General features: G+C 43.2%; 1 protein-coding gene across 3 annotated transcripts in view; it reads left to right on the top strand.

The window, feature by feature from the left end:
* Positions 1-23,976, top strand: part of LOC148022309 (THUMP domain-containing protein) — a 45,820-nt gene extending 21,844 nt beyond the window's left edge. The window contains exons 4-8 of one of the 3 annotated variants that reach the window (XR_015694482.1): positions 11,399-11,550; positions 11,773-11,896; positions 11,986-12,126; positions 22,600-22,757; positions 23,213-23,976. Coding sequence is in view for 2 of the 3 variants with exons in the window: in XM_087697946.1 (XP_087554072.1) it covers positions 11,399-11,550; positions 11,773-11,896; positions 11,986-12,126; positions 22,600-22,689 (507 nt within the window). In the remaining variant the exon portion in view is untranslated. Of the gene's footprint in view, positions 1-11,398; positions 11,551-11,772; positions 11,897-11,985; positions 12,127-22,599; positions 23,053-23,212 lie in introns of those variants that run through there. The other 2 variants (XM_087697946.1, XM_087697945.1) reach the window with 2 other exon arrangements.
* The last annotated feature ends 467 nt before the right edge of the window (positions 23,977-24,443 follow it).

Below are 24,443 nucleotides of genomic sequence, written 5' to 3'. Positions count from 1 at the left end.
TGATTAACCTTTTGCGAATTGCTTCCTGTGATGATAAAATCATCCACATACAAAATGATCAAAACACATGTCACCCTCAACCTTGTAATAAAGGTTGGGGTAATGAGCTGATCGATGAAAGCCACTCTATAAGAAGAATTGATCAATCCTCTGGTACCAAGCCTTGGGAGCTTGCTTTAGGCCATAGAGTGCCTTGCACAATCTGTAGACATGGTCCTCCTTCCCTTGCACTAGAGAACTTGGAGGCTTTGAAACATAAATCTCCTCCTCAAGGGTGCCATTCAAGAAGGCAAACTTGACGTCCATTTGGTAAACAGACCAGTGATGATGGGTTGTAAGAGCCAAGATAGCTCAAATGAAGGATATCTGAGTCTTAGGTGCAAACGTCTTAAAGTAATCCAAACTTGCCCTCTAAGCAAAACCCTTGGTAACAAGCCTAGCTTTGTACTTGTCCAAGGAACCATTAGTAAGGTACTTGGTCTTCAAGACCCACTTCACACCAATCACCTTTCACTTCCATGGACACAGAACCAACTCCGGAGTTTGATTTTGCTTGATGGAATTGAGCTCCTCTTTGCATAGCATGATGCCAAATATCTTGTGCAAGAGCCTTATCAAGTGTAGTAGTCTCTCTATCCTGGAGAATTTGTGACATAAGAGCATAGTTCATGCAGAGTGAATTATCTCATTGGGCCTAAAACCTAGCTGATTTGCATGGACCAAGAGGTGTCTCAGGGAACTCAGTGATTCTTAAGTTCTGTATGAGCCTCTGATAACACGGACACACAGAGTGTACGACTACGACAGAAACACAGAGACAAACACAGACACAGAGGGCAAAACTCAAACCCTAAACGCAAAACTCAAAAACTCAAAACTCAAACACAAATAGAAGAAGGGAGAGAGAGAATACAACTCTGAAGGGGCTTCCCCACACATTGGCCTAGGGCCCTCGTGTATCTTGTAATCAGCAAAAAGAGAGAGAGAGAGAAAGAGAGAACCTCTTCACATGATGGCTTTGGGTCATCATGTATCTTGTAATCCAGTAATCTTGTATTTTTTTCGTAATTAATATAATTACCTTTTACGAAAAAAAAAGAATACAACTCTGAAGTGAATGAATGTTGTAAATGAATGCAAGAGTGTACAGTGTGCTCAAGGGTAGAGCAGTGTCGGAGTGTGACGTCCACCGAAGATGGATCCCAAGTCTGTGACCACTAGTCGGAGTGTAGGAGTACTGAATTGTGAATGGCAGCAGGCTGGTCACCAAAATGCAGCAGTCTGGATGCTAGAAACTGGTAAATGCAGCAGTGTACCGCCGATCGGAGGTTGGAAATTGTGCAAAGTCTGCTGTAAACAGCAGGCTGAAACAATGTTTGAGAGTGTCAGGGTCTACAATGCTGAAAATGCAGCCTGATTGACCTTGGAGATGATGGACAGTAGGCTGAACAGCAATCTGGGACAGTGTAGAGCAGTCGCCAGCAGTTGAGAGATATCGCCTACAACAATGGACAGGCTGAAGATAATGTGGTTGCAGTCAATGATGACTGGACAGCAGATGGAGGCGGGCTGCAGGCTGGAAACTGGGCGCCAACAGCAGCAGAGGGTGTGTGGGCTGGTGTAACTTGCAAACAAGGATAATGGCTGAATGGGGGCAGTCTGTCTATTTATAGATGTGGAAGGGTGCCCCAAAAATTAGGGTTTCCGTTGAACTCTCTCGAACTGCTCCCCGTTTTAGGGTTTTACTCTAAAAGAGCAGTTTTAGTGTGTTTTGGAGCTGTTTAAGAGGCCAATTAGCAAGTAATGCATATTTTAGCTCAACACCCCCTCTCAGGCCCAAAATTGAGCTGAAAAGTTAGTCTAGCCATTGTGATGTTTATGTACCCCAAGGCGTCCCACCCCAAAGCAGCCAAGGCATCGGACAAAGGGTTCAGGTCGGTTGCCCAGTGGCCTACAAAGCCCTACAAAGGCGGATGGAACTACATGGTGTTTTTTTTTTTTTGAATAAGTGAAGTAAATTTGATGGGATGCGGCCGATTGAGTAAAAGTGACCCAGAAGACGCGATTGAGTAAAAGTGACCGAGAAGACGAGAGTAGGGAGGGTACACCCAACACATCACAAAACAGTACAAGGTAATCCATCCACTCAGGGTGTCGATGACGAGGAAAAATAGGTGATGAGGTATCCATGTGATGAAGAAGGATGGTGGTGCAGTAACAATAGCCGACAGTGGAAACAACTTAGGATTCGCATAAGTGGTGCTCTGCACAATGAGATGCAAAGTATGCTACATATTGAAAAATGCTCATGCAGCAAGTGCCACTTGGACAGTGTCCCTCGTGGGAAAATTGTTCACTTGCCCAAGTGTCCTAGTACAAGGATGATGTAATCATGCAATACAAAGGGTAAGGTACAATAGGGGGAAGAAGCCGATGTTGAAGACAAAGTACTGAAGCTTGTAGAATACCAAGAAGGGTAGAAACCCCCTCTCAACCTGAATGTAGATGCTGAAGAAGGAAGAAGAGCCTGATGTCGGTTTTCATATGGTGCCGAGAACCATAAGGAATGAAAGAAAATGAAGTGGATGAAGTACCCCGGTAGAAGTGCAAGGTAGAAGTCACCGCCATGATAGCATGGAGAGAGATGCTACACGATCCGCCTCGGGAGGAAAAACTGCCATGTTGGAAGAAGGGCAAGCACTCCTAGGATGATGAAACCATGAAAGGAATGGTGTGCATCCCAACGTCTCTAGCCCAGGGAGGATCAAAGCAATCTGCAAGTTAGCCCTACATTGAAAGACAAAACCCTGCAAAAGAGATGTGAATTTGTAAACACAGAGGTTAGTGGTGAGATGCTCCGAAGCAAAACAGAACAGAAAGAAAATCAAACACAAAATAAATGCAATGAATGAGTATGTTTGTGAGTAAATGCAGTGGTAGACAAAATAATGGAAAAAACTAAGGATAATGAATCCTATGGGCTCGAGTCTAAGAGTGCGAAAAATGAATATTAGACTGACCTAGGATATCCAAAAAGACCTAGAGGCATGCGAGTCGAAGAAGGTGGCCACCAGCGCATACGTCGAATAGTAGGGCTTTGCCAAGGGAATGCTTGATGAGGTGGGGAGGAAGGTGAGATGGATGCATGAAGTGCAACCAGATTGGAAGTTGCAAACCAATCAGCCAATCCCTCAGGGATAGTGAAAGAGATGGGCCGCTAAGGCTGTACTCGAGCCACATGTCCAACAACAGCAACAACGGGTGCTGAAGGAGCAGATGAAGCAAGAGCGGAGAGTGTAGCTCCATTGGACTGTGCAGTCGCAGCGTTATGTTGAGGCTTTTTAGGTGGAAGACCTTGGGCCTTGGAGCGACACTCCTTGTCCACATGGCCTGCTCTCTGGCAATGTGTGCAAAACCGGTTTTTCTTAGGGAGATGCTGCCAGATAGGTCTAGATTCTTTGGTTTTATTTGAGGAAGAGCAGTCACCCTTTGATTGGCTTGCCTTCGTATCTAGCAAGTTCTTGCCACTAGTGGTTGTCTCTCCCGAAGAAGAGGCAACCAACCCTCTCTGCTCTGAATAAAGTTGTGATGAGGATTTTTTATGGACTTGAGCATACAGCCTTGCGTAACGCAAGAATCGGCACTTAAACTCATAGAAATTTGGCAATCTAGGTTGGGAGATGATGTGTTGAATGAAATTGAAGTACTTGTTGGGCAACTTATTCAAGAAGAATGAAACCTGATCGTCATTTGACTTTGGAGAGCCAATAGTGGCGAACTCGGCAAGTAACCGCCTATATTCAGACAGCTTGAATTTCAGATCATCCCCTTTCTTAATAGAGAACTCTTGAAGCTCAATGTCGAGATTGATGGGCCGAGTATGATCTCGAGCCGCATAGCGGTTGAGAAGGTGACTCCAACGCTCTAACGCGAGATGGAAGTGCTGCAATTGAGAGTGAAACTCAGGAAGCAATCCTTGTATCAGCTCAACATTGGTTGTGGCATTGCGGGCTCTCCATTGATGGATATAATCAGGGTGAGCTATTCGAGGGTTCGACATAGGCTCTAGACCAATGACGAGGTTTCAAAGACCCTGAGACTCAAGCACTTGTTGCATGAAATTAGACCAAGTTGTGAAATGTGATTCGTTGAAACGTGTCTTATCCGTGAAGGCATTCTTGGCCGTTGCAACAAGAGTGGTAGTGCTCGAAGATGGATAGTGTGAAAAAGTGTAGTGTGGGTAGGATGGGGGAGTGGAGTACACTTGGGAATGGGCCCCAGAGTGCCCACCAAGCATGCGTGTAGTGTGCAAGGTGGATCCATAGGTAGGGATGGGTTTACTAGGCATGGGCATGGTAGCCACATGAGGAATCCAAGGAGGTGGGAGAGAACACGGTGAGTAGAAGATGGGAATCCCTGCGCAGGTGGAACCCAAGGAGAGTGTGAAGACACACCATAAGCTGAGGATGGAAACCCCTGTGTATGATTGGTCATGGGAGATGTGAAGCTGGGATAGTGAGGGGGATGCCTATCATAGTTGTCCTAGGAATTATGGGTGTGCTCATGTCCTAGGAATTATGTGTGCTCATGGTAGCCACATGAGGAACCCAAGGAGGTGGGAGAGAACACGGTGAGTAGAAGATGGGAATCCTTGCGCAGGTGGAACCCAAGGAGAGTGTGAAGACACACCATAAGCCGAGGATGGAAACCCCTGTGTATGATTGGTCATGGGAGATGTGAAGCTGGGATAGTGAGGGGGATGCCTATCATAGTTGTCCTAGGAATTATGGGTGTGCTCATGTGCTGAAAGGTGAGAGGCACTCTGTTAAAGGGTGGCATTCTCCCTAACGAAGTACCATGGTGCAAAGAGGTAGAGAATGGGATGGAGAACGAAAAGGTGTTAGGAGCGGAGATGGAAGATCCAACCACTAGAGTGTGTGATGCAGATGTGGAATGTAATCCAAGGTTTTGGAAAGATGATGAGAGGTGTGATATAGAAGAGGGTGGGATGGGAGGGAAGTGAGAAGTGTGTGTGACATGCTCAAATGAAACAGAAGTTGTAGATGTACTTGAATTTCGTCTACTTCATGAGCCCCCTCTATTGAAGTCCACATACGCAAAGCCATTCGGATCCTGTACCTCAAAAGAAAAAACAGACGAGGGTTTTGATTCATGCAACACAAAAGAATTGTAAAACCTGACATTGGACCTGGCTAAGATGATAAAGATGGATTGCCAGACGTTCGGAATGCCATATGTTCTCCATGATCAGAGAGGTGGCCAGCCTCGCCAACCGGTCCGAATGTGGTAGCAAAACTAGTAGGAGGGGTGTAAACATCACCATACTTGTTGCGATAGTACTCCTCAAAGTCCTCCTCTGTCATGTTAGTGAAATCTGGTGAAGGTGGAGTGTCGTCCTCCTCACCGAGTCCATAATGCTGTCTTAGGACCTCCAATGATGGAGAAGCTTGATAAGACATCATAGGGACTGGAGAAGAAGGTGTCTGGGACATTGTGATTCGGTTACGAGTCGTTTTGTGTGCGTCGCACAAAGACTAGCTCTCCACAATGTCCGCAAAATACTCTTTACAAGAGCACCAGCTTTGATACCATGTGAAGGAAACTGCGAGGGTTTGCACTGAGGACACACAGAGTGTACGACCACGATAGAAACACAAAGAGAGAGACACAGACACAGAGGGAAAAACTCAAACCCTAAACGCAAAACTCAAAAACTCAAACCCTAAATGCAAAACTCAAAACTCAAACTAAAAAGCTCAAACACAAACAGAAGAAGGGAGAGAGGATACAACTTTGAAGTGAATGAATGCTGTAAATGAATGTAAGAGTGCACAGTGTGCTCAAGGGCAGAGCAATGTCGGAGTGTGATGTCCACCGAAGACGGATCCCAAGTCTGTGACCACTAGTCTTAGTGTAGGAGTGCTGAGTAGTGAATGGCAGCAGGCTGGTCACCAAAACGTAGCAGTCTAGAGGCTGGAAACTGGTAAACGCAGCAGTGTACCACCGATCAGAGGCTGGAAACTGTGCAGAGTCTGCTGTATACAACAGGCTGAAATAGTGTCTGAGAGTGTTAGGACCTGTAATGCCGAAAACGTAGGCTGGTTGACCCTGGAGATGATGGACAGCAGGCTGAACAGCAATCTGGGATAGTCTGGAGCAGTCGTCAGTAGCTGAGAGCTGTCGCCTACAGCAATGGACAGGTTGAAGATAATGTGGCTGCAGTTGATGATGGTTGGACAGCAAATGGAGGTAGGTTGCAGGCTGGAAATTGGTCGCCAACAGCAGCAGAGGGTGTGTGGGATGGTGTAACCTGCAAACAAGGATAATGGCTAAATGGGGGCAGCCTGTCTATTTATGGATGTGGAAGGGCGCCCCAAAAATTAGGTTTTCCACTAAACTCTCTTGAACCACTCCTCGTTTTAGGGTTTCCATTGAAGTCTCTCGAACCACTCCCCGTTTTAGGGTTTTACTCTAAAAGAGCATTTTTAGTGTGTTTTGGGGCTGTTTAAGAGGCTAATCAGCAAGTAATGCATAATTTAGCTCAACAAATCCCTCCCCAGAGAAAACTTGAGGAGACGGGGAAGGGGTAGAAACATGCAAGGATGTGTTAGTAGATGAAGAAGCCATCAAGGATGGAAGGGGAGAAGGTGAGGAAGAAGAGGAAGGAGGGGGAGTCGTAGACGAAGAAGGAGTGCCAAGGGGTAACTTGGAAGGAAGGGGAGGGATTGATGGTGGGAGTGTGAAAAATGCTTTGAACATAGAAAACACAAAACCAATTGTATGGCAATGCACAAACTGATAGAACACAGTTAGGGTTGGGATAACTCAGAGACAATGAACATAGAGCATATTGAAGTGAATGCCTACTAAAAATATAATGCTTATGTAGCAAACACATTATGTAGTGAATGAATATTGAACCTCGAACTCTTGTGTCTTAAGGACTAAGGTAGAGGTAATGAGGTAGAGAGAGTGTTGTACTCCGAATGGATCTCGAAAACATAGTAAGGCAGCCTTCGAGGGTCGAACACTAGCAAACATAGCTATGGAAGTTGGATTTGATGTAGATGGGCAGTGAGGTGAGAGAAAGACAAAACGTAGGTACCTGAGGAGAGAGAAAAACTAGACAACAATAGAAAAACTGCAAGTGCAAATGCTAATGTGGTCCTCCTAGCCAAGTGACAACAAAAACAATAGGGTGATAGTCTTTGGATGATTGCTAGCAGTAGAAAGTGGTCGAGTAGCCATTGACAACTGTAAATAGGGGTTGCTAGGTAGCAAACATAGCAACTATGTGGCTAGATCAACAAGGCGATGTCTGGAAAGTGAGAGAACGGTAGGTTGGAGGTTGGTAATAGGCGCTAGATTGATGTAGACAGCAATGGGCAGCTTCGGATGAGATGTTTGCCAGGAAGGGGGTGTGGGCAGCAAAGCTAGAGGGCTTGAAACTTGCAAAAACGAGATTGAATTGAATGTAGGGAAGCCTATCTATTTGTAGAAAGTTTCGAGACCTCATACCACACACCATTTTAAAACTCTCTCGAACTACACACTATTTTAGGATTTTGATTAATTAAGCATTTTTGGGGCTGTTTAAGTAGCTAATTTAGCATGTACTGCTTATGTTAGCTCAACACCCCCTCTCATGCCTAAAAACTGGGCAAGAAAGGAAGGCCAATCCAAATTTTTGAGTGTTTTTGGGTTTGATATGCTTTACCTCAAGGCGTCCCACCCCAAACTAGCTAGGGTATTGAAAAAAGTGCAAATGGTCATTCTAGAGATGCCAACGCATCGGACAAAGGGCGCATGCCAGTTGCCTAGTGGTCTACCAAGTCCTACCAAGGTGAATTGAACCACAATGAACTTTTTTTTTTTCGTTTTTTAAATTTTTATTGGTGATGAGGATTGTTTCAAAAAGGGAGGTGGTAGTTAATTAAAGGGGGACCAGTAGTTGGACCCAAAGGCTCTCATAAAATGAACAGGCTATCCCTACCACTATTGAATGTTGATGATGAAGGAATAGGCCAGTGGAGTGTGTAACAAACATATGGTGAGTATGTGGAGAGGCAAAAAAAAGAGGACAATAAGCTACCAAGACAAGCAAAGCAAGCAAGCAAGTAGAGGAAACCGCCTTTAGAGATTGCCATGGGAATGCCACGAATATGGTGGATTTAGAGTTGTATGAATTTTTCTCTTATCTCGTTAAGAACAACCACTCCAAGGTGATGGAAACGGGATAAATGTGCACAGATGTACGTTTACATGAACAAAATGCCAATGCACTGGAATTATGCAAAGGGAGATGCAAGATGTCATACTCACACAAAATGCTATGCAACGATGCCACTTGGATAGTGCCCTCGCAGGAGAATTGTACACTTTCCCAAGCACCCTTTTACAATCAAGTCATCCTGAGAATGCGGATGAAGATACAATGTTCAAAAATGTAAAATAAATACAATTAAATCAGAATCTGCTAGCATCATCACTCTAACTATCAAGAGAATAAGTTGCTGTTAAAAGTGGCCATACCACATTTTCACGGGTGCCGATAGCCTAAAATATGGGCACTCTCTTTGTTCTTTATTTGGTAATTGGTTAGCCTATTTTGTGGTAGGAAAACTCCTTTATTTTTGTCCATAAAAGGAGGGAGTGTGGCCATGGTTCATTATCACACTTGTGCTTGTAGATTCTTGGTGTTGAGAGAGGGAGCTTGTGGAGTGTGTGAACTGGCACTCAACCATTGTGTACTCTTGTCATAGTGGATTCCTATTTCCGGTTACATCTTGCGTATTGTCTCTTTCATCAATATTATGTCTTTCACTATTTTGTTGTGTGTTTTGCTCTTCTAACATGGTATTAGATGTTTAGGTTCATGGAAGGCGATATGCACGACATGTTTGCATCCTTGTGTTGATAGTTAGTGGCATTTGTATAGAGATCTTGTGTTACCTACTTTGTTGGTGACTAGTCATATGCGTTGTCTATTGGCTTGTGTGTCTGCTCATTGTGATTATCCTAGAAGGTTATCGGTAGCATTGTGGTTGTCAATACCTGTCTCATTGACTTGATTGAGTGCTGTGTGTTGACGTGTGTGCTATTGACATGCGTTAACAATGTACGTTGACTTGTTATTACATGTGTGTATCATCTATTACGCTTGGTGGCGCGAGGATCAAGACACGCAGTGCTTACACACAGCAGTAGAGACAGAGAGAGAGAGTACAGAGTAGTGAGAAGAGTGAGCACGACTTGTGGGTACAATGACGAGTGTACCACTTTAGGTTTTTTAGATAGATATATGTATGAAAGTACAATGTGCTAAGGTGTGTTTACACCCGTGCACATATAAAAGGTATGATGGCTCTTTATTCCCAACAACCTCTCACCTAAAGGCAATGTGCCTTAAGAGGAGAAAAGAATATGCTAAGTCTAGGTATGTACAAAGCTGAAATAAATATATCTATCCAACTCCCATCATCTGTCGGCAATGAGTAAATTGCTCTGCTGGAAGACCCTTCGTGAGAAGGTTTGCAGGATTATCATCTGTATGTACTTTGACAAGCTCAATGCTCTTGCTGTCAAGTACATTTCTAATGAAGTGGTACTTCACCTGTATGTGCTTTGTCTTTGCATGAAAGAGAGGATTCCGTGCTAGCATGATAGCACTCTGACTATCACAATGGAGAACAGGCAACACTGTGATGCCAAGCTCTCCCACCAGACGTGAAAGCCATAAAGCCTCCTTGCATGCCTCAGTGGCAGCCACATACTCTGCCTCTGTAGTAGACAATGCAACACACTTTTGTAGCCTGGAGATCCAAGAGATTGCTCCTCCTGTGAAAGTAAACACATACCGAGAAGTGGACTTCCTGTAGTCCGCATGACCAGCATAGTCTGCATCCGTAAAGCCAACAACAGATGCCTTTTGCTTTCCAAAGCAGATGCACAACTCCTTTGTGCCTTTGAGGTATCTCATAATACCTTTCAATGCATCCCAATGCTTCTTGCCAGGGGTTGCCATGTATCTGCTAACCACTCCCATTGCAAAAGCAATGCATACATCAAACTGCTAATAGCTGAAGCATATGGTATCTTGGCCATTTCACATGCACCTTTGGATTATGAGATTAGTAATTCGTCATATGAGATCAGATATTGCTTTGTGTGAGGTAAAACCTTTCGATTTCTTATATGTTTCGAGTCATGGGTTTAGCCACCCATGACCCGAAGGGGGTACATTGAATATTGTGCCTCCATGTGAGAACACATACTACTATGTGTTATTGTGTGTGTATAGGTGTGAACACCTTCTACACCACCAAGTATTAAAAAAGGTAGGGTCAAAGGTTTGGGTGTGTACCATGGCCTATATATTGAGGCTCTAGCTTTACATATTTACATCACTGTATCTGTCTGCTATTCAGCTTTGTTTCCTATATTTGCAAGAACTCTCTTTTTTCATAATCAAGTGGCTACCCCAGTGGTAAGCTACTTGTTTTGTCAAACCTGCTGATCTGGGTTCAAATCTCCTTGTTTTATTTCTATATAAATGATCGTGTGGATTTAGGAATTGAACTCAAGACCATTTGGTCACACTCTTGACTCCAATTTGTCAAGTGTACTTGATGGCTCGCTTTGGGGTAGCTGTTTTGCGATCTTCATCATTATTGAGTTGCTTTCCACTTTTCCTGATTGCACTTGTTTTATGCTTTACATTGTCTTGTTATGAAGTACATGATCTTGTGATGTTGTAAACACACACACACACACACACACTCTCTCTCTCTCTCTCTCTCTCTCTCTCTCTCTCTTTCTCCCAACCTCTCAAGCCTATCACACTTCCAACAGTCTGCACCTGTGAAAGCATTGCTCCTCAATCAGGTCGATGGAGTGACTTGGGTGAGTGTTTTGGCAAACATTTAATCAAGCAAAATATTAAAGATTTCTAGAGGTTTTGTTGCTTGCTATGCGATTAGGTTGTGTCTGCAAGAACAGTTTCCAGTTTTAGATTTTTGGGTACACTCCATTTGGACCAGGTCCAGTTCTGAGGTCTCTTTTCAGGACGAACTTCTATATTTGGAACAAATACTTTGGTCTCTTTCAAATTCTATCTATCTGATCCCTTAACATTCAGATAACGAACACTGGGTATGTGGTCATCAAAATTTTGATGATGAAAGCATTTGCTACTAGATCATGTTATGTGAAAACATTCGCTACTAAATCATCCTATGCAGTGACTGGTTGGTGTGAAAAGTAGTTCTTTGCCATGTGATAAATGCAGGAATTGTAAATTTTATGTGATAAACGTAGGAATTGCAGTTTTTTCTGGTGATACAAGGAGGAATAAAATTTTTCTTGATTATGTTCACAGGCTCAGTTTGCCAGCCTTGAAACTGGATGCTCTGGTATAGTATTCATAAGAATGCTGAAGGAAGAGGATGGCAAGGCTAATGCAAAGGGACCAAATCAAGTTGTGGAAGAAATCATGCAGGAATGTGCCAAGTTCAGGAAACCTCTCACAAGGTTTGTGAACGTAAACTCTTTCCTGTTGGATTGATGTAGGAATGTGAGTGGGCCGACATGTTCTTTGTCCATCTTGTCATAATATGACTTTTTTAGCCATTATTAATCACTTATGCACGAGTAAGCTTAACTTACTTCTAGGACCATTACAATACTTTGTCACTTGGTGAAAGAGTGAGTTTGAGGCTTTCACTCTGTACAGTAAATATTGTATTTTTGCAGGTTCTGTTTAAGGTTCCTACCAGTGGAGATGACTTGTTATGCTTCTGCAGATGAAGTAAGAAACGCAGCAAAGCCTTTCTTATTACAGCATTTCCCCAGTGGAGAAAAAGTACAAGCGTTGAAGGTAGGCATGCTAGGCAGACAGCTGTTGGAAGAGTTTTTAAAATGGATTTTCTCTTGCAGAGCTTTTAATTGGCTGATCTATATATGTAGTTTGCAGTTGTTTATGAAGCTCGTGCCAATACAAGCTTAGACAGGATGGAAATCATAAATGCAGTTGCAAAATTAGTGGAACAGCCTCATTCAGTTGATCTCAAGAATCCAGACAAGACCATTGTAGTCCAAATTGTTAAGGTTTGTTTTCTTCAAGTTTGTGTGCTGCTACCTTTTGAAAGACATCATGTTTTGTCGAAATGGTCCTAGTGTGAATGATGTATACTGGTTGAATTGAACATGCTGGCTGAAACAGGCCTCTGGGTAAATCAAAGGGCAGTGAATCTTAACTGTGCAAGCACTCAGTCTTAAACACAAACTTTCAGGAAAAAACAGAAAATAATAAGTAGTGGGGCTAGAATGCTCCTACATCAGAACACAAAGATAGAGTGGCCCCAAAGCTTGGTGCCCCTTGTGATATCTCTTTATCATTATTACTGCCCTTTTGGGTCTACGTCCAACCTCCCCACCAGTTGAAACCAGAAACACCAAATGTGAATGAAATTGACTGAGATTCCACGCAGGCACATGAAATCAACCTGCCTGACCGAAGTACCTGATCTAACAAAATCTGTTGTGACAGATCTCCCTAATAAGCTCGGAACATCAGCTTAACAGCTAGAAAGAGTCCCAAAACTGCTCAAAGAGCTCCAGAACAGCTTTGCCTGGCTGTAGACAGCTTAGCCTAGGCAAAAATAACCTTTGCTGAGCAGCCAGATATCTGTCTTTGCACAGCTGACAATACATCTGCTCAGTCCTAGACAGCTCCCCACAGTCTGGGAATAACTCCACCAACAGCTCTCCGTCTAGGCTGTTGTCATCATCATTGAATTTTGGATCAGCTTGATCATGAACCAGCTTCTATGAGCAATGATTTTACTTGTATTGGCAATGGATGCCCCTTGGACAGCCAGGCCTTGTTTGTATGATGAACTCTGACAAGAGAAAAGTTGTGTTATTGGCTTCCTTTTGCTGGTCTGATCTGTAGGTTAGTATCTGTGCATAGAGAGAATAGAGAGAAAAGAATGTGTGAGTCGCATAATTCACCTCTCAGCCTTGGCATGACCCTTTTTGTGATTAATTGCATTGATCCTTAGCAAGTGTGGTGCATGCTTGCCAGATCACCCACTGGGCTCTAATCCTTGTGCACACACATTAAATGGCTAGAGCTTGTGCATACTCATTAAATGGTTAGAGATTGTGTATTAAGTTGCCTAAGCCCTTGGCCACATGTATCATTCCTGTGTGTTGTTGTACCTGGCTAGACCTTGTGTGTTGTTAGTTGTATCTGGCTAGACCTTGTGGATATATATACATATATGTATATATATGTATATATATGTATACATATACATATATCTATACATATTTACATATATATATACATATATATACATATATATATATATATGTATATATATATATATATATATATATATATATGTATATATATATATATATATATATATATATGTATATATATATATATATATACATATATATATATATATATGTATATATATATATATGTATATATATATATATGTATATGTATACGTATATATACGTATATATATATATGTATATATATGTATATATATGTATATATATATATACGTATATATACGTATATATACGTATACATATATATATATATATATATATATATATATATATATATATATATATATATATATATATATATATATATATATACATATATATATATATATACGTATATGTATGTATACGTATACATATACATATACATATACATATACATATATATATATATATATATACATATATATGTATATATCTATATATATATATATGTACACACACACACACACACACACACACACACACATATTGCATATGCATATGCATATGCATATGCATATACATATACATGCATATGTATACGTATGCATATGTATACGTATGCATATGCATATGTATATGCATACATATGCATATATATATACATATATATATATATGTACATATATATATATATATATACATATATATATATATGTACATATATATATATATATATATATATATATATATATATATGTACATATATATATATATATATATATGTACATATATATATATATATATGTACATATATATATATATATATATGTACATATATATATATATGTACATATATATATATATATATATGTACATATATATATATATATGTACATATATATATATATATATATATATATATATATATATACATATATATGTACATATATATATATGTACATATATATATATATATATACATATATATATATGTACATATATATATATATATATACATATATATATACATATATATATATATATATACATATATATATACATATATATATATATATACATATATATATATATACACGTGTATGTATGTATGTATGGTCACAACTCCTTAAAGTGTTTCCTTGTACATATCACATTAATATATTAGGACTTTAATTAACGTCACACTCCTAAAAATTGTTTAAATCCTCAAAACAGAACTGCAAAGGTCTAACTGTGAAGTTGGAAACTTTTTTTGAACAATCCATTGAACTCTCTTCTAAAAACTCTTGGTAAACAACATTTCTAGTTCGTCTACTACTAACATCTAAAATTCTTTTAAGCTTATGTGGAAGGGATTGCTTGTCAAGGAGTTCCGCTATCTCATTCCTTAAACAAGATTATCAGCTTTACCCAACCTTTTCCTCAAATTACTGATGTGAATAACTAAATGTATCTTACTTGTGGCAGTAATTTGGAGCTTGTAAGCCACTTCACCTTCTTCTTAAGTATTGTAAATGAACCACAATACTATGAGACAGCTTTGAACATTGTCTTGTTTTCACAGTTTTGATTGCTGAAGCACCTTTGGATATATTCTTGTATTCCTTCCAAGAGGTCTTCTATGTAGGTTAGCATAGGTTCTTGCTCTATCTTGTGCCTTCCTTTGCTCCTTTGTGCTAGTTTTAGCATTTCATTCATATCTATTTAAGAAATCTTTGGTTGCTTGATCCTTCTCCTTGCAATTGCAAAGGGAGCTCTAGGCTGAAACCCCTACATCAGCATGAGCTGATAGAAGAGTGCATGGCACGCTTATATGCAAACTCCACTACAGGTAAGTATTCTTCGCAATTAGTTTGCCTTTTACTTGCAGACATATGAAGCTTATCTTCAAGGACTTGGTTAACCTTTTTGATTTGCCCATTAGTTTGCAGATGATTTGCCATACTCATGCCAAGTTTAAATTAGCCAGTTTTGTGGTTAAAATTGGATGAACTCAGAATAAAACTAGCCATTTTGATCAACCTTGTGAGAGTGCGCAACGGAAGAAGAACACGAACACAGAGGAGAGGAGAGAGAAAGTAGAGAAAGAAGGAAGGAAGTCTGCACTGACTGAGATGAATGCTGAATACACTGAAATGGACAGAGCAGTCCCTGCACGCAGCCCGGAGCGTCAGTGAGGGGACCAGGACAGACTGGAAGCAATGGCAGCACCAATGCCAGAGACGGAGATGACGGAGGCAGTGCTGAACCTGCAGAGCACAATGCTGGAATGACTGGGGGGGCTGCTATATATAGCCCCCAGGCCAGAAAACTGGCCGACCTGCCAAATCTGGCCGACCTGGCCAGATTTGGCCGACCAGCCAGATCTGGCCGACTTTGGCCAGATCTGGCCAACCTGCCCAGAAAATGGGCCGACTGCAGAAAAACAGCCCAATTTGGGCTGTATGACATCCACAGGCTGCTGGCTAACCAGGACAGCCACTAAAATGACTGACAGAGCTCCTCTGTCTCCTGTCAGACTCTGACAGGAGCTCACAACCAGGAGATGACAGACTGAGAATGATAAAGAGCAGGCTAACACCCCCTCTTAGATCCTGGGAGAGTCTGAAGACCCAAGAACCGCATGTGATGAAGCAAAGAAGCCTGAGGCAAAGGCTTCGTAAAGAGATCAGCTGCATTGTCCGCCGTAGGACAATAGACCACCACCAGCTCCGAATCCACGATCCACTCTCGAACATAGTGATATTGAACCTCAATGTGCTTCGTGCGAGCATGAAACACCGGGTTCTTGGCCAGAGCAAGAGCACTCTGGTTATCCACGCGCAGCTCCGTAGGTCCGGTCTAGGGAAAGCCAATCTCCGTGAGTAAGCGACGGAGCCAAACTGCCTCCATAGCGGTCGAACATAGGGCCCGATACTCAGCCTCTGTAGAAGAAAGTGCCACAGTAGGCTGCTTCTTGCTGCTCCAAGAGACAACACCGGATCCAAGGGTGAAAGCATAACCTGTAGTGGAGCGTCTCGAATCCACATCACCTGCCCAATCAGAATCACTCCATCCAGAAAGGGTAATCCCATCTCCATACATGATCCCGAAGGATCGAGTCCCCTGTAAATAGCGAAGAACTCGCAAGGCTGCCTGGCAGTGAACTTGGGTAGGAGTCTGCATAAAAGAAGACAATAAAGTCCCCTGTAAATAGCGAAGAACTCGCAAGGCTGCCTGGCAGTGAACTTGGGTAGGAGTCTGCATAAAAGAAGACAATAAAGTCACCACAAAAGAGATATCCGGCTGAGTGTGAAGCAGCCAGATAAGAGAGTCAACAAGGCACTTGTAACGGGTGGGATCTGGAAGGGGAACTCCAGCTGTCAAAAGCTTGGACTCGGGGTCCATGGGGCATGAGATAGGCCGACACTCAGCCATATCAAACTCCGAAAGAGGCTCGGAAATGTACTTGTGCTGCGAGATAAAAATGCCCTGTGCCATCTGATAGATCTCCAGGCCTAGAAAGAAGTGAAGGATCCCTAGATCCGTCATGTTGAACTCCTGCTGAAGAATGGATCGTGTATGCTCCACCTGCTGAGTGTCGCTCCCTGTAATGATAAGATCATCCACATACAAGATAAGGAACACTGAAAGAGAATCCACAACCTGTAAGTAGAGGTTGGGATCATAAGCGGAGCGCGCAAAGCCACTCTGTAGAAAGAAGCGGTCAATCCGCTGGTACCAAGCACGAGGAGCCTGCTTCAAGCCATAAAGAGCCTTCCGCAGCCTGTAGACATAATCCTCCTTCCCCTGCACAAGAAAACCAGGAGGTTGTGAAACATAAATCTCCTCCTCAAGAACGCCATTCAGAAAAGTAGACTTGACGTTCATCTGATAGACAGGCCAACGGTGGTGAGCAGAAAGAGCCAAAAGAACTCGTATAGTGGACATCCTGGCTGTAGGAGCAAAAGTCTTGAAGTAGTCCAAGCTTGCACGCTGTGCAAAACCCTTGGCAACAAGCCTAGCCTTATGCTTGTCCAAGGAGCCATCTGCAAGATACTTGGTCTTAAAGACCCATTTCACACCAATCACCTTCCGTTTCGCGGGACGCGGAACAAGCTCCCACGTATGGTTTCGCTCGATGGAATCGAGCTCGGCCTGCATAGCCTGTTTCCAAATATCCTGTGCAAGAGCCTCCTCCACAGTGGAAGGCTCGGAATCGTGAAGAATCTGTGACATAAGAGCATAGTTCACACATAGTGAACTGTCCCGTTGGGCCTGTTAACGTGCTGATCAACGTGGACCTGTAGAAGAAGCAGGAAAGTGAGTAACACCTGAATCCTGCATGAGCCGGCGATACCATAAAGGAATCCTGAGAGACTCCTGCTGCTGTGAGGGAGACCGGGGGTTCTCCGGAACCTGCAAAGCACCCAAATCGGAGAGGGACTCCCCCTCACCGAGTGAAGATAGATCCTCCGCATCTGAAGAAGGCTGTGTATCCCGTGAAGATCCCGAAGTGGCGGTGGAAGAGCTTGTAGAAGACAGAGTCACATCCACCAAAGGGGAAAGGGAAGCCGAAGGAGGAGGAATAGGGGGGTTGCTAAGGGGCATCCTGGAAGGAAGTGAAGGGAGAGAAGGTGGGGGGGGGGGGTCTGTCGAAGACGAAGAAACATCTGTAATGGAACCATCAATCGGATCCTCAGAGGCCGAAGCCTCATCAAAGATCACATCCCTGCTCACCTCAACCTTCTGCGTGGTCGGGTCGTAGAGCCGATATCCCTTCGTGGTCGTACTATAACCAACGAAGATAAGCTTTCTCGACTTAGAGTCGAACTTCGTCTTTCTCTTCTTCTTGTCCACATGGACAAAAGCATCGCACCCAAAGATGCGAAAATGGGACACAGAAGGCTTCTTCCCAAAGAAAGCCTCATACGGAGTCATGTCCTGTAACGCCGAAGTCGGAGAGCGGTTGCGAATATGTACCGCTGTAGCCACCGCCTCACCCCAAAGGAAATGAGGAAGACTCCTATGCTCTAGCATAGATCGGGCCATCTCCACCATGGTCCGATTCGCACGCTCCACCACACCATTCTCTGATGGTGTGTTCGGATGGGAATACTCCACCCGAATACCATGATCCCTGCAAAACTGAGAGAAAAGGTGAGAAGTGAACTCGCCACCGTGATCAGCTCGAACGCCACGAACCTTGGAAGTCGTTTGGGTCTCCACAAACACCTGCCACTCACAGAAACGGGAGTACGCCCCGCTCTTGTACTCCAAGAAATAAGGCCACACATAACGACTAAAGTCGTCCACAATCAGCATCAAATACTTGGCCTTCCCAAGGGAGGCCGTGCCCATAGGTCCGCAAAGATCGGTGTGAACCAACTCAAGCGGAGAAGTAGCCCTCCTAGAAGCAACTTGAGGGTGAGGCTGCTGGTGCTGCTTGCCTCTCAAGCAGCTAGGGCACAAAGTGTGAAGAGGAGGGAAATCAGGAAGTCCCTCCACCATCTTCCTCCTAGAAGCCCGGCGAAGAGAATCGAGGTTCAAATGACCATACCGAGCATGCCAAAGCAGCCCAAGCTCGTGGGAAGTCCGCGCAGCCAAGGCTGTGAGCGTATAAAGCCCACCCTCCTGTGTACCTGTCCAAAGAGCATCACCTGTAGAAGCATCCTCCACTGTGACTGCATCCTGTGTAAAAATGACTCGGGTACCTAACTGAGTAAGGCCATGCACAGATAATAGGTCAAAACCCAAATCAGGGACATAGAGAACTTTGGCGGAGGAAGACCGCCTGTCAGAAAACATAGGTAAAGTCCCCACGCCTCGAACAGGGACAAGAGAATTGTCACCAATGGTGACAGTACCCCCTCTGGAACGAAGATCCTGAAGCCAATCCTGACGGAAGGTCATATGTGAAGATGCTCCACTGTCAACGAGCCAAGGCTTCTCCTGTGTGGTAGAAGCTAGGGCTGTATCCTCCTCATCAAAGACATGCACAAATGCAGATTCTGTTGTGGCTGGGGCCGCCTTCGAGTCCTTCTCCTTAGGCTTCAAATGGGGATACTTCTGCCAACACTTCTCCTCGGGATGAGTGCCCTTCCCACAATGGGGACACTTGGGCTACTTCTCCTTCGCATCCTTCTTGTTCTTGTCCTTGGCCTTCTCCTTCTTTTGTTTCTTTTTCTTGCCACCACCTGTGCCGGCCGTAAATGCCTTGGTGGAGCCATTGGCTCCCACCTCTTTGAGTCGCTCGTCATGCTCCAAGACAAGCGGGGAAAGCTCCTCCCATAGGAGTGTCTCACGGGTCCTCGAAGTGATGAGGCTGGTGTAGAAGACATCATAACGGGGTGATGGCAGCTGAGTCAACAGAATCATCGCCATATCCTTAGACGATATCAGACGACCAAGAGAGGCTAGCTCGCCTCGCATATCCTCCATCTTCGTGATGTGCTCCTTCATGGAAGGAGAACCATCAAGACTGAGCATCCGCAACTTCTTCTCCAAGGAAATCTTGTGGGCAAATGTCTTGTGCTGATACAAAAACGCAAGCTTCGTCCACACTTCCGCCGCGGTCTGTAACGTGTGAACATGTACAAGAACAGAATCATGGAGACTCATAAAAAGAAAGGAACGAGCTCGAGAGTTGAGCCGATCCAATAAGGCTGCACGGTCAAGAGAGGTGCCATCGGACGAATCCACGGGGGGACGGTCGATGGGTGAAGAAACAAGCTCCCAAAGGTCAAATGTATCGAGGATGCAGGCCACCTTGCATGACCAGAGGGAGTAGTTGGAACCATCCAACTTATCTTCCTTCGGAAAGGAAGGGAGAATCGGCACTTGAATAGAGGGAATCAAAGAAGGCATCCGCACATCTGAAGCAGTCTTCACGGAAGAAACCTTCGCGGTAGATGGAATCCTCTGAGATGCATGGACTGAAGAAGGACGAGTGTGAGGAGGTTCTTCCCGACGTCGAACCTCACGATAATCCCGCCTCTGCTCAGAGGAATGATGAGAAAGAAGTTCATCCTCTGAGTCATCAAAGCTTGAAAACTGGTAAGACATCTTCCAATCTGCAAAATACCAAAGAAAGTTGTGCCGATGCCGAAATATGACCAGCAATGTGGTCACCAACCACCAAGACGCAGGCAAAGAATGCCTACTAACACCTGGATCTGCAAAACACAAAGATAACTGATGTCGAGCACCAGAAAAGAGACCACCAGCACCAGGGAACAGCCCGGACAGAAGTCGCCAGCAGGAAATGTGCCGCCTGGAGTGGTAGCGACCAGCAGAACAGGAAAATGCAGCCTGTAGGGAGGTTGCCCAGCAGAAGGAGGGACAGCCTGGTGGAAAACGCAAGGTTTCTGCGTCGCTGGATGACGTGGCAGCCTCTGCAGACAGCGTGGGCAGCAAAACGCAGGCTGAAAGGCCTCTTGTAGAAGTCGCCTGGCAGTTGTTGATCAGTTGGCAGCAGCAGTAGGGTATCTCACTCCTGAGGGTATGTCCTCCGTGCTCTCAATCAGGCGATGATACCATGTGAGAGTGCTCAACGGAAGGAGAACACGAACACAGAGGAGAGGAGAGAGAAAGCAGAGAAAGAAGGAAGAAAGTCTGCACTGACTAAGATGAATGCTGAATACACTGAAATGGACAGAGCAGTCCCTGCACGCAGCCCGGAGCGTCAGTGAGGGGACCAGGACAGACTGGAAGCAATGGCAGCACCAATGCCAGAGACGGAGATGACGGAGGCAGTGCTGAACCTGCAGAGCACAATGCTGGAATGACTGGGGGGGCTGCTATATATAGCCCCCAGGCCAGAAAACTGGCCGACCTGCCAAATCTGGCCGACCTGGCCAGATTTGGCCGACCAGCCAGATCTGGCCGACTTTGGCCAGATCTGGCCGACCTGCCCAGAAAATGGGCCGACTGCAGAAAAACAGCCCAGTTTGGGCTGTATGACACCCACAGGCTGCTGGCTAACCGGGACAGCCACTAAAATGACTGACAGAGCTCCTCTGTCTCCTGTCAGACTCTGACAGGAGCTCACAACCAGGAGATGACAGACTGAGAATGATAAAGAGCAGGCTAACAGACCTATCCATAATTACTTGTATGCAGTTGTGCCCCCTCTTTGTTCTAGGTAATCCAGCAATAAAATTTATGGGGAGGCTGTCTTGCTTTTTCCAAAGAAATTTCCAAAGGTTGGAGAAGACTTGGCACTTAATACAAACAATTATATAATCTAGGAGTCCTTATAATTCCAAGGCCATTGAGCAGCTGAAAACTGCTGCCCAGCTGTCAGGTGAGGTGCCGAGGCCAGCCAGATGTCAATAGCAGAAAAATGCAAAGTTGACAGCAGTCGCGAAGAGGCCCAGACCTGAAACAGCAGTTAGAAACACAGAACAACAGCGGAACCAAGAACTTAGTATTTGACACCATGTTTGATGAATGTGGAACAATAGTAGTAAAAAGACGAAGTTGTTGTAAACACGAAGAACCAGAACAAAAGAACTAGAACACATGAAGTCAAAAATAATGAACTCAGGAAATGGAACCCTTATACCAAAGCACAAGAGTGTGTAGAAATGCACGGGCTGTGGGCAACCAGTAAAGTGCTGCCAGTCTCTGTCCCTCTAGCAGGATGCAATGTGCATGTATAAGATGATAACGAGATGGAATAAAAGAAAATGATAATCAGGTCGGCCAACAACAAATAATGGGGCCATAAAGAGACTGGCCAGCCATAATCTGTACATCGCTAACAAATGTTGCATAGAAACATGTTTTCTACAATTTGAAACATAGGACAACATCTCATACACAAGCTTTTTATGCTTAACAAAACGTGTTACAAACAAAACTTTAAAGTCTCAAAGAAGGGAAAAGAAACCTAGCTTGTTGGAGGTAAGAAAGTTGAGCCTATAAACTGCTCAAAAATTAGGAAGAGGCTTAACTTTTCTTTTATCTATATAATATGGTCGGATTGTCGTAATATCAATCCTACTTTAGTGACTCGTCTCCCCTTATATTTCATGTAAACTGGTTTTGTACTTGTTTCAAGCTAGATTAACCTTGTTTTGTGTGAAACTTGTTTTTTGCTGTTGCTTAACCTGTAAGAAACTGTTTCCGACATTCATCCTCCTCTCTCTCTCTCTCTCTCTCTCACACACACACACACACACACACACACACAGAGAGAGAGAGAGAGAGAGAGAGAGAGAGAGAGAGAGAGGAAATTTTGCTATTATGAAAAAAAGAGAGAATATTTCTTATTACGGAAAAAGAGAGAATCTTTTCTGGCTGCAGACAATATGTACCATAGGAGTGGTGACAAAATACAAGGAGTATGCCAAATACAATTTGCGACAGTTGACTTCTCCAAAAGTGGAGACATGAAAGATGCAAACAGGTTCTGCATACACAAGCTCCATGTGAATCTGATTAATGAAGAAAGATGCAAACAGGTTCTGGATACACAAGCTCCATGTGAATCTGATTAATAAAGTCTGTATATTGGTTCATGATGGTCCCCTAAAGTTTTGAATCAGGCTAAAGAGAAGAGTTCACATGGTGTGAATATCTCTGACACTGTATCAAGGCTTAATTGCTTTTGAAGGGATTACATGATGCACATCTTTTCAATCCTTTTTGCCTTTCACAGCATTCTCTTAGGCATGTACTGAGGGTTTATAATTACACTACTGGAAACCTAGGAACACTCGAATAACTATATGATTGTTAGGAGTCTCTTTTTGACAACTTGGATGCTTCAATGAAGTAGCATTGTTGGGAATGTGCTTCCATCACTTTTCTATAATGTGGCATGATGTATAGGAGATCGTGTGACAATTAGTTTATGAAGCTGCTGTGTATGTCTAATTTCATGCCTAATTTTTCAAGCTGCTTCTGCATTTGACAGCCTGAAGCAGATAGGTGAAGGCGAGTCCAGGGAATAAAGACCTGAGATGAAACAGTAGTGGTGTACTCATACCATGCAGAATGATGAATAAAATCTCGTTCAACATTGATCTGTGGTTGCTGTTGTGTGTTTGATTTCCTGTTTTTGGGATCTAATATGCATTGGTATGAAGTGGAGGAAATAGAGGGACTGGGACAAAATGAATGGGCACATGATGCCTATGCAAGGTGCTCATTTGAAAAGCAGTTTTAATGATACAATGGCGTTGGGCTGCATTTCTGGCAGATTCTATTTGGAATCTCAGATATGATTATGAAGACAATGCATTTCTAGCAGATATCTGAAGGGAATTTTTCTCACTGTTTTTGTGAAGCATGAATAGTAGCCAAATATTCTCAGATGCGTGTATGAAGACAATGAATTTCTAGCAGATATTTCTGAAGGGTATTTTTCTTGGGAGCCAGATGGCATTGGTAGATGTAAACTAGTATGCTATTTTTGTCATATAATTGTGAGACAGGAAAATGTTTCTGAATTCGTTTATATTTATGAGCATCAAGTATGTATGACATTTCTTATTAGCAGGGAATGATCACATTCAGAAATTTATTAGGATTGTATCTTATGCATACTGTTAGATGTGTCAAAGATCGTCTTTGATTCCCATGCCTTCTAGTAACGGGTAATGTTTGGAACCATTGGGCATGAAGCAGGCCTTTAAAGCCTTTTAAAATGTAATATTGGGGGATCTTTTTGTGTATGTATGCCACAATTCAGGCTTACAGACAGATACTTCACATTATATTCGATGGTAAGGAGATTTTTGGTACGAAGTCTGTACCTTCGTTTAATTGATGCTTTTGCAAATCTTGTTGATAGCACTTGGTTTTTCTAGGTAGATGCTTTTCTTCTTTTGTTGCAGCATTTCAAAAGTTTGTTTAACTGGAGGAAAGCTCGAGTCTGTTTGATCGCAAAAGATCCTCTTATTTTTTCATGGCAGCATTTTGAAAGTTTGTTTAAATGGAGGGAACCTTCAGTGAGTTTGATCGTGAAAAATTTCCCTTCAATTTGTTGGAGATGATTACATCTTTTCTCTGTAGCTGGTTGATCATGTAGAGTTCTTTTGACTTTTAATTATTTTTTGCATATGATGAGATCCCATGCAACACCCTGTTACATGTTGGTTGTTAGATAAGCTTTGCTTGACAACACCTTTTATGGTTGTCTAGCT

This window comes from Lygodium microphyllum, chromosome 17 (assembly GCF_053477565.2).
Source record: "Lygodium microphyllum isolate KBCC chromosome 17, Lygodium_microphyllum_v1.1.10, whole genome shotgun sequence".
In the NCBI taxonomy this organism is placed as follows: domain Eukaryota; kingdom Viridiplantae; phylum Streptophyta; class Polypodiopsida; order Schizaeales; family Lygodiaceae; genus Lygodium; species Lygodium microphyllum.
The sequence above is the reverse complement of the archived record's forward strand: the minus strand, read 5'-3'. Positions and strand labels throughout refer to the sequence as shown.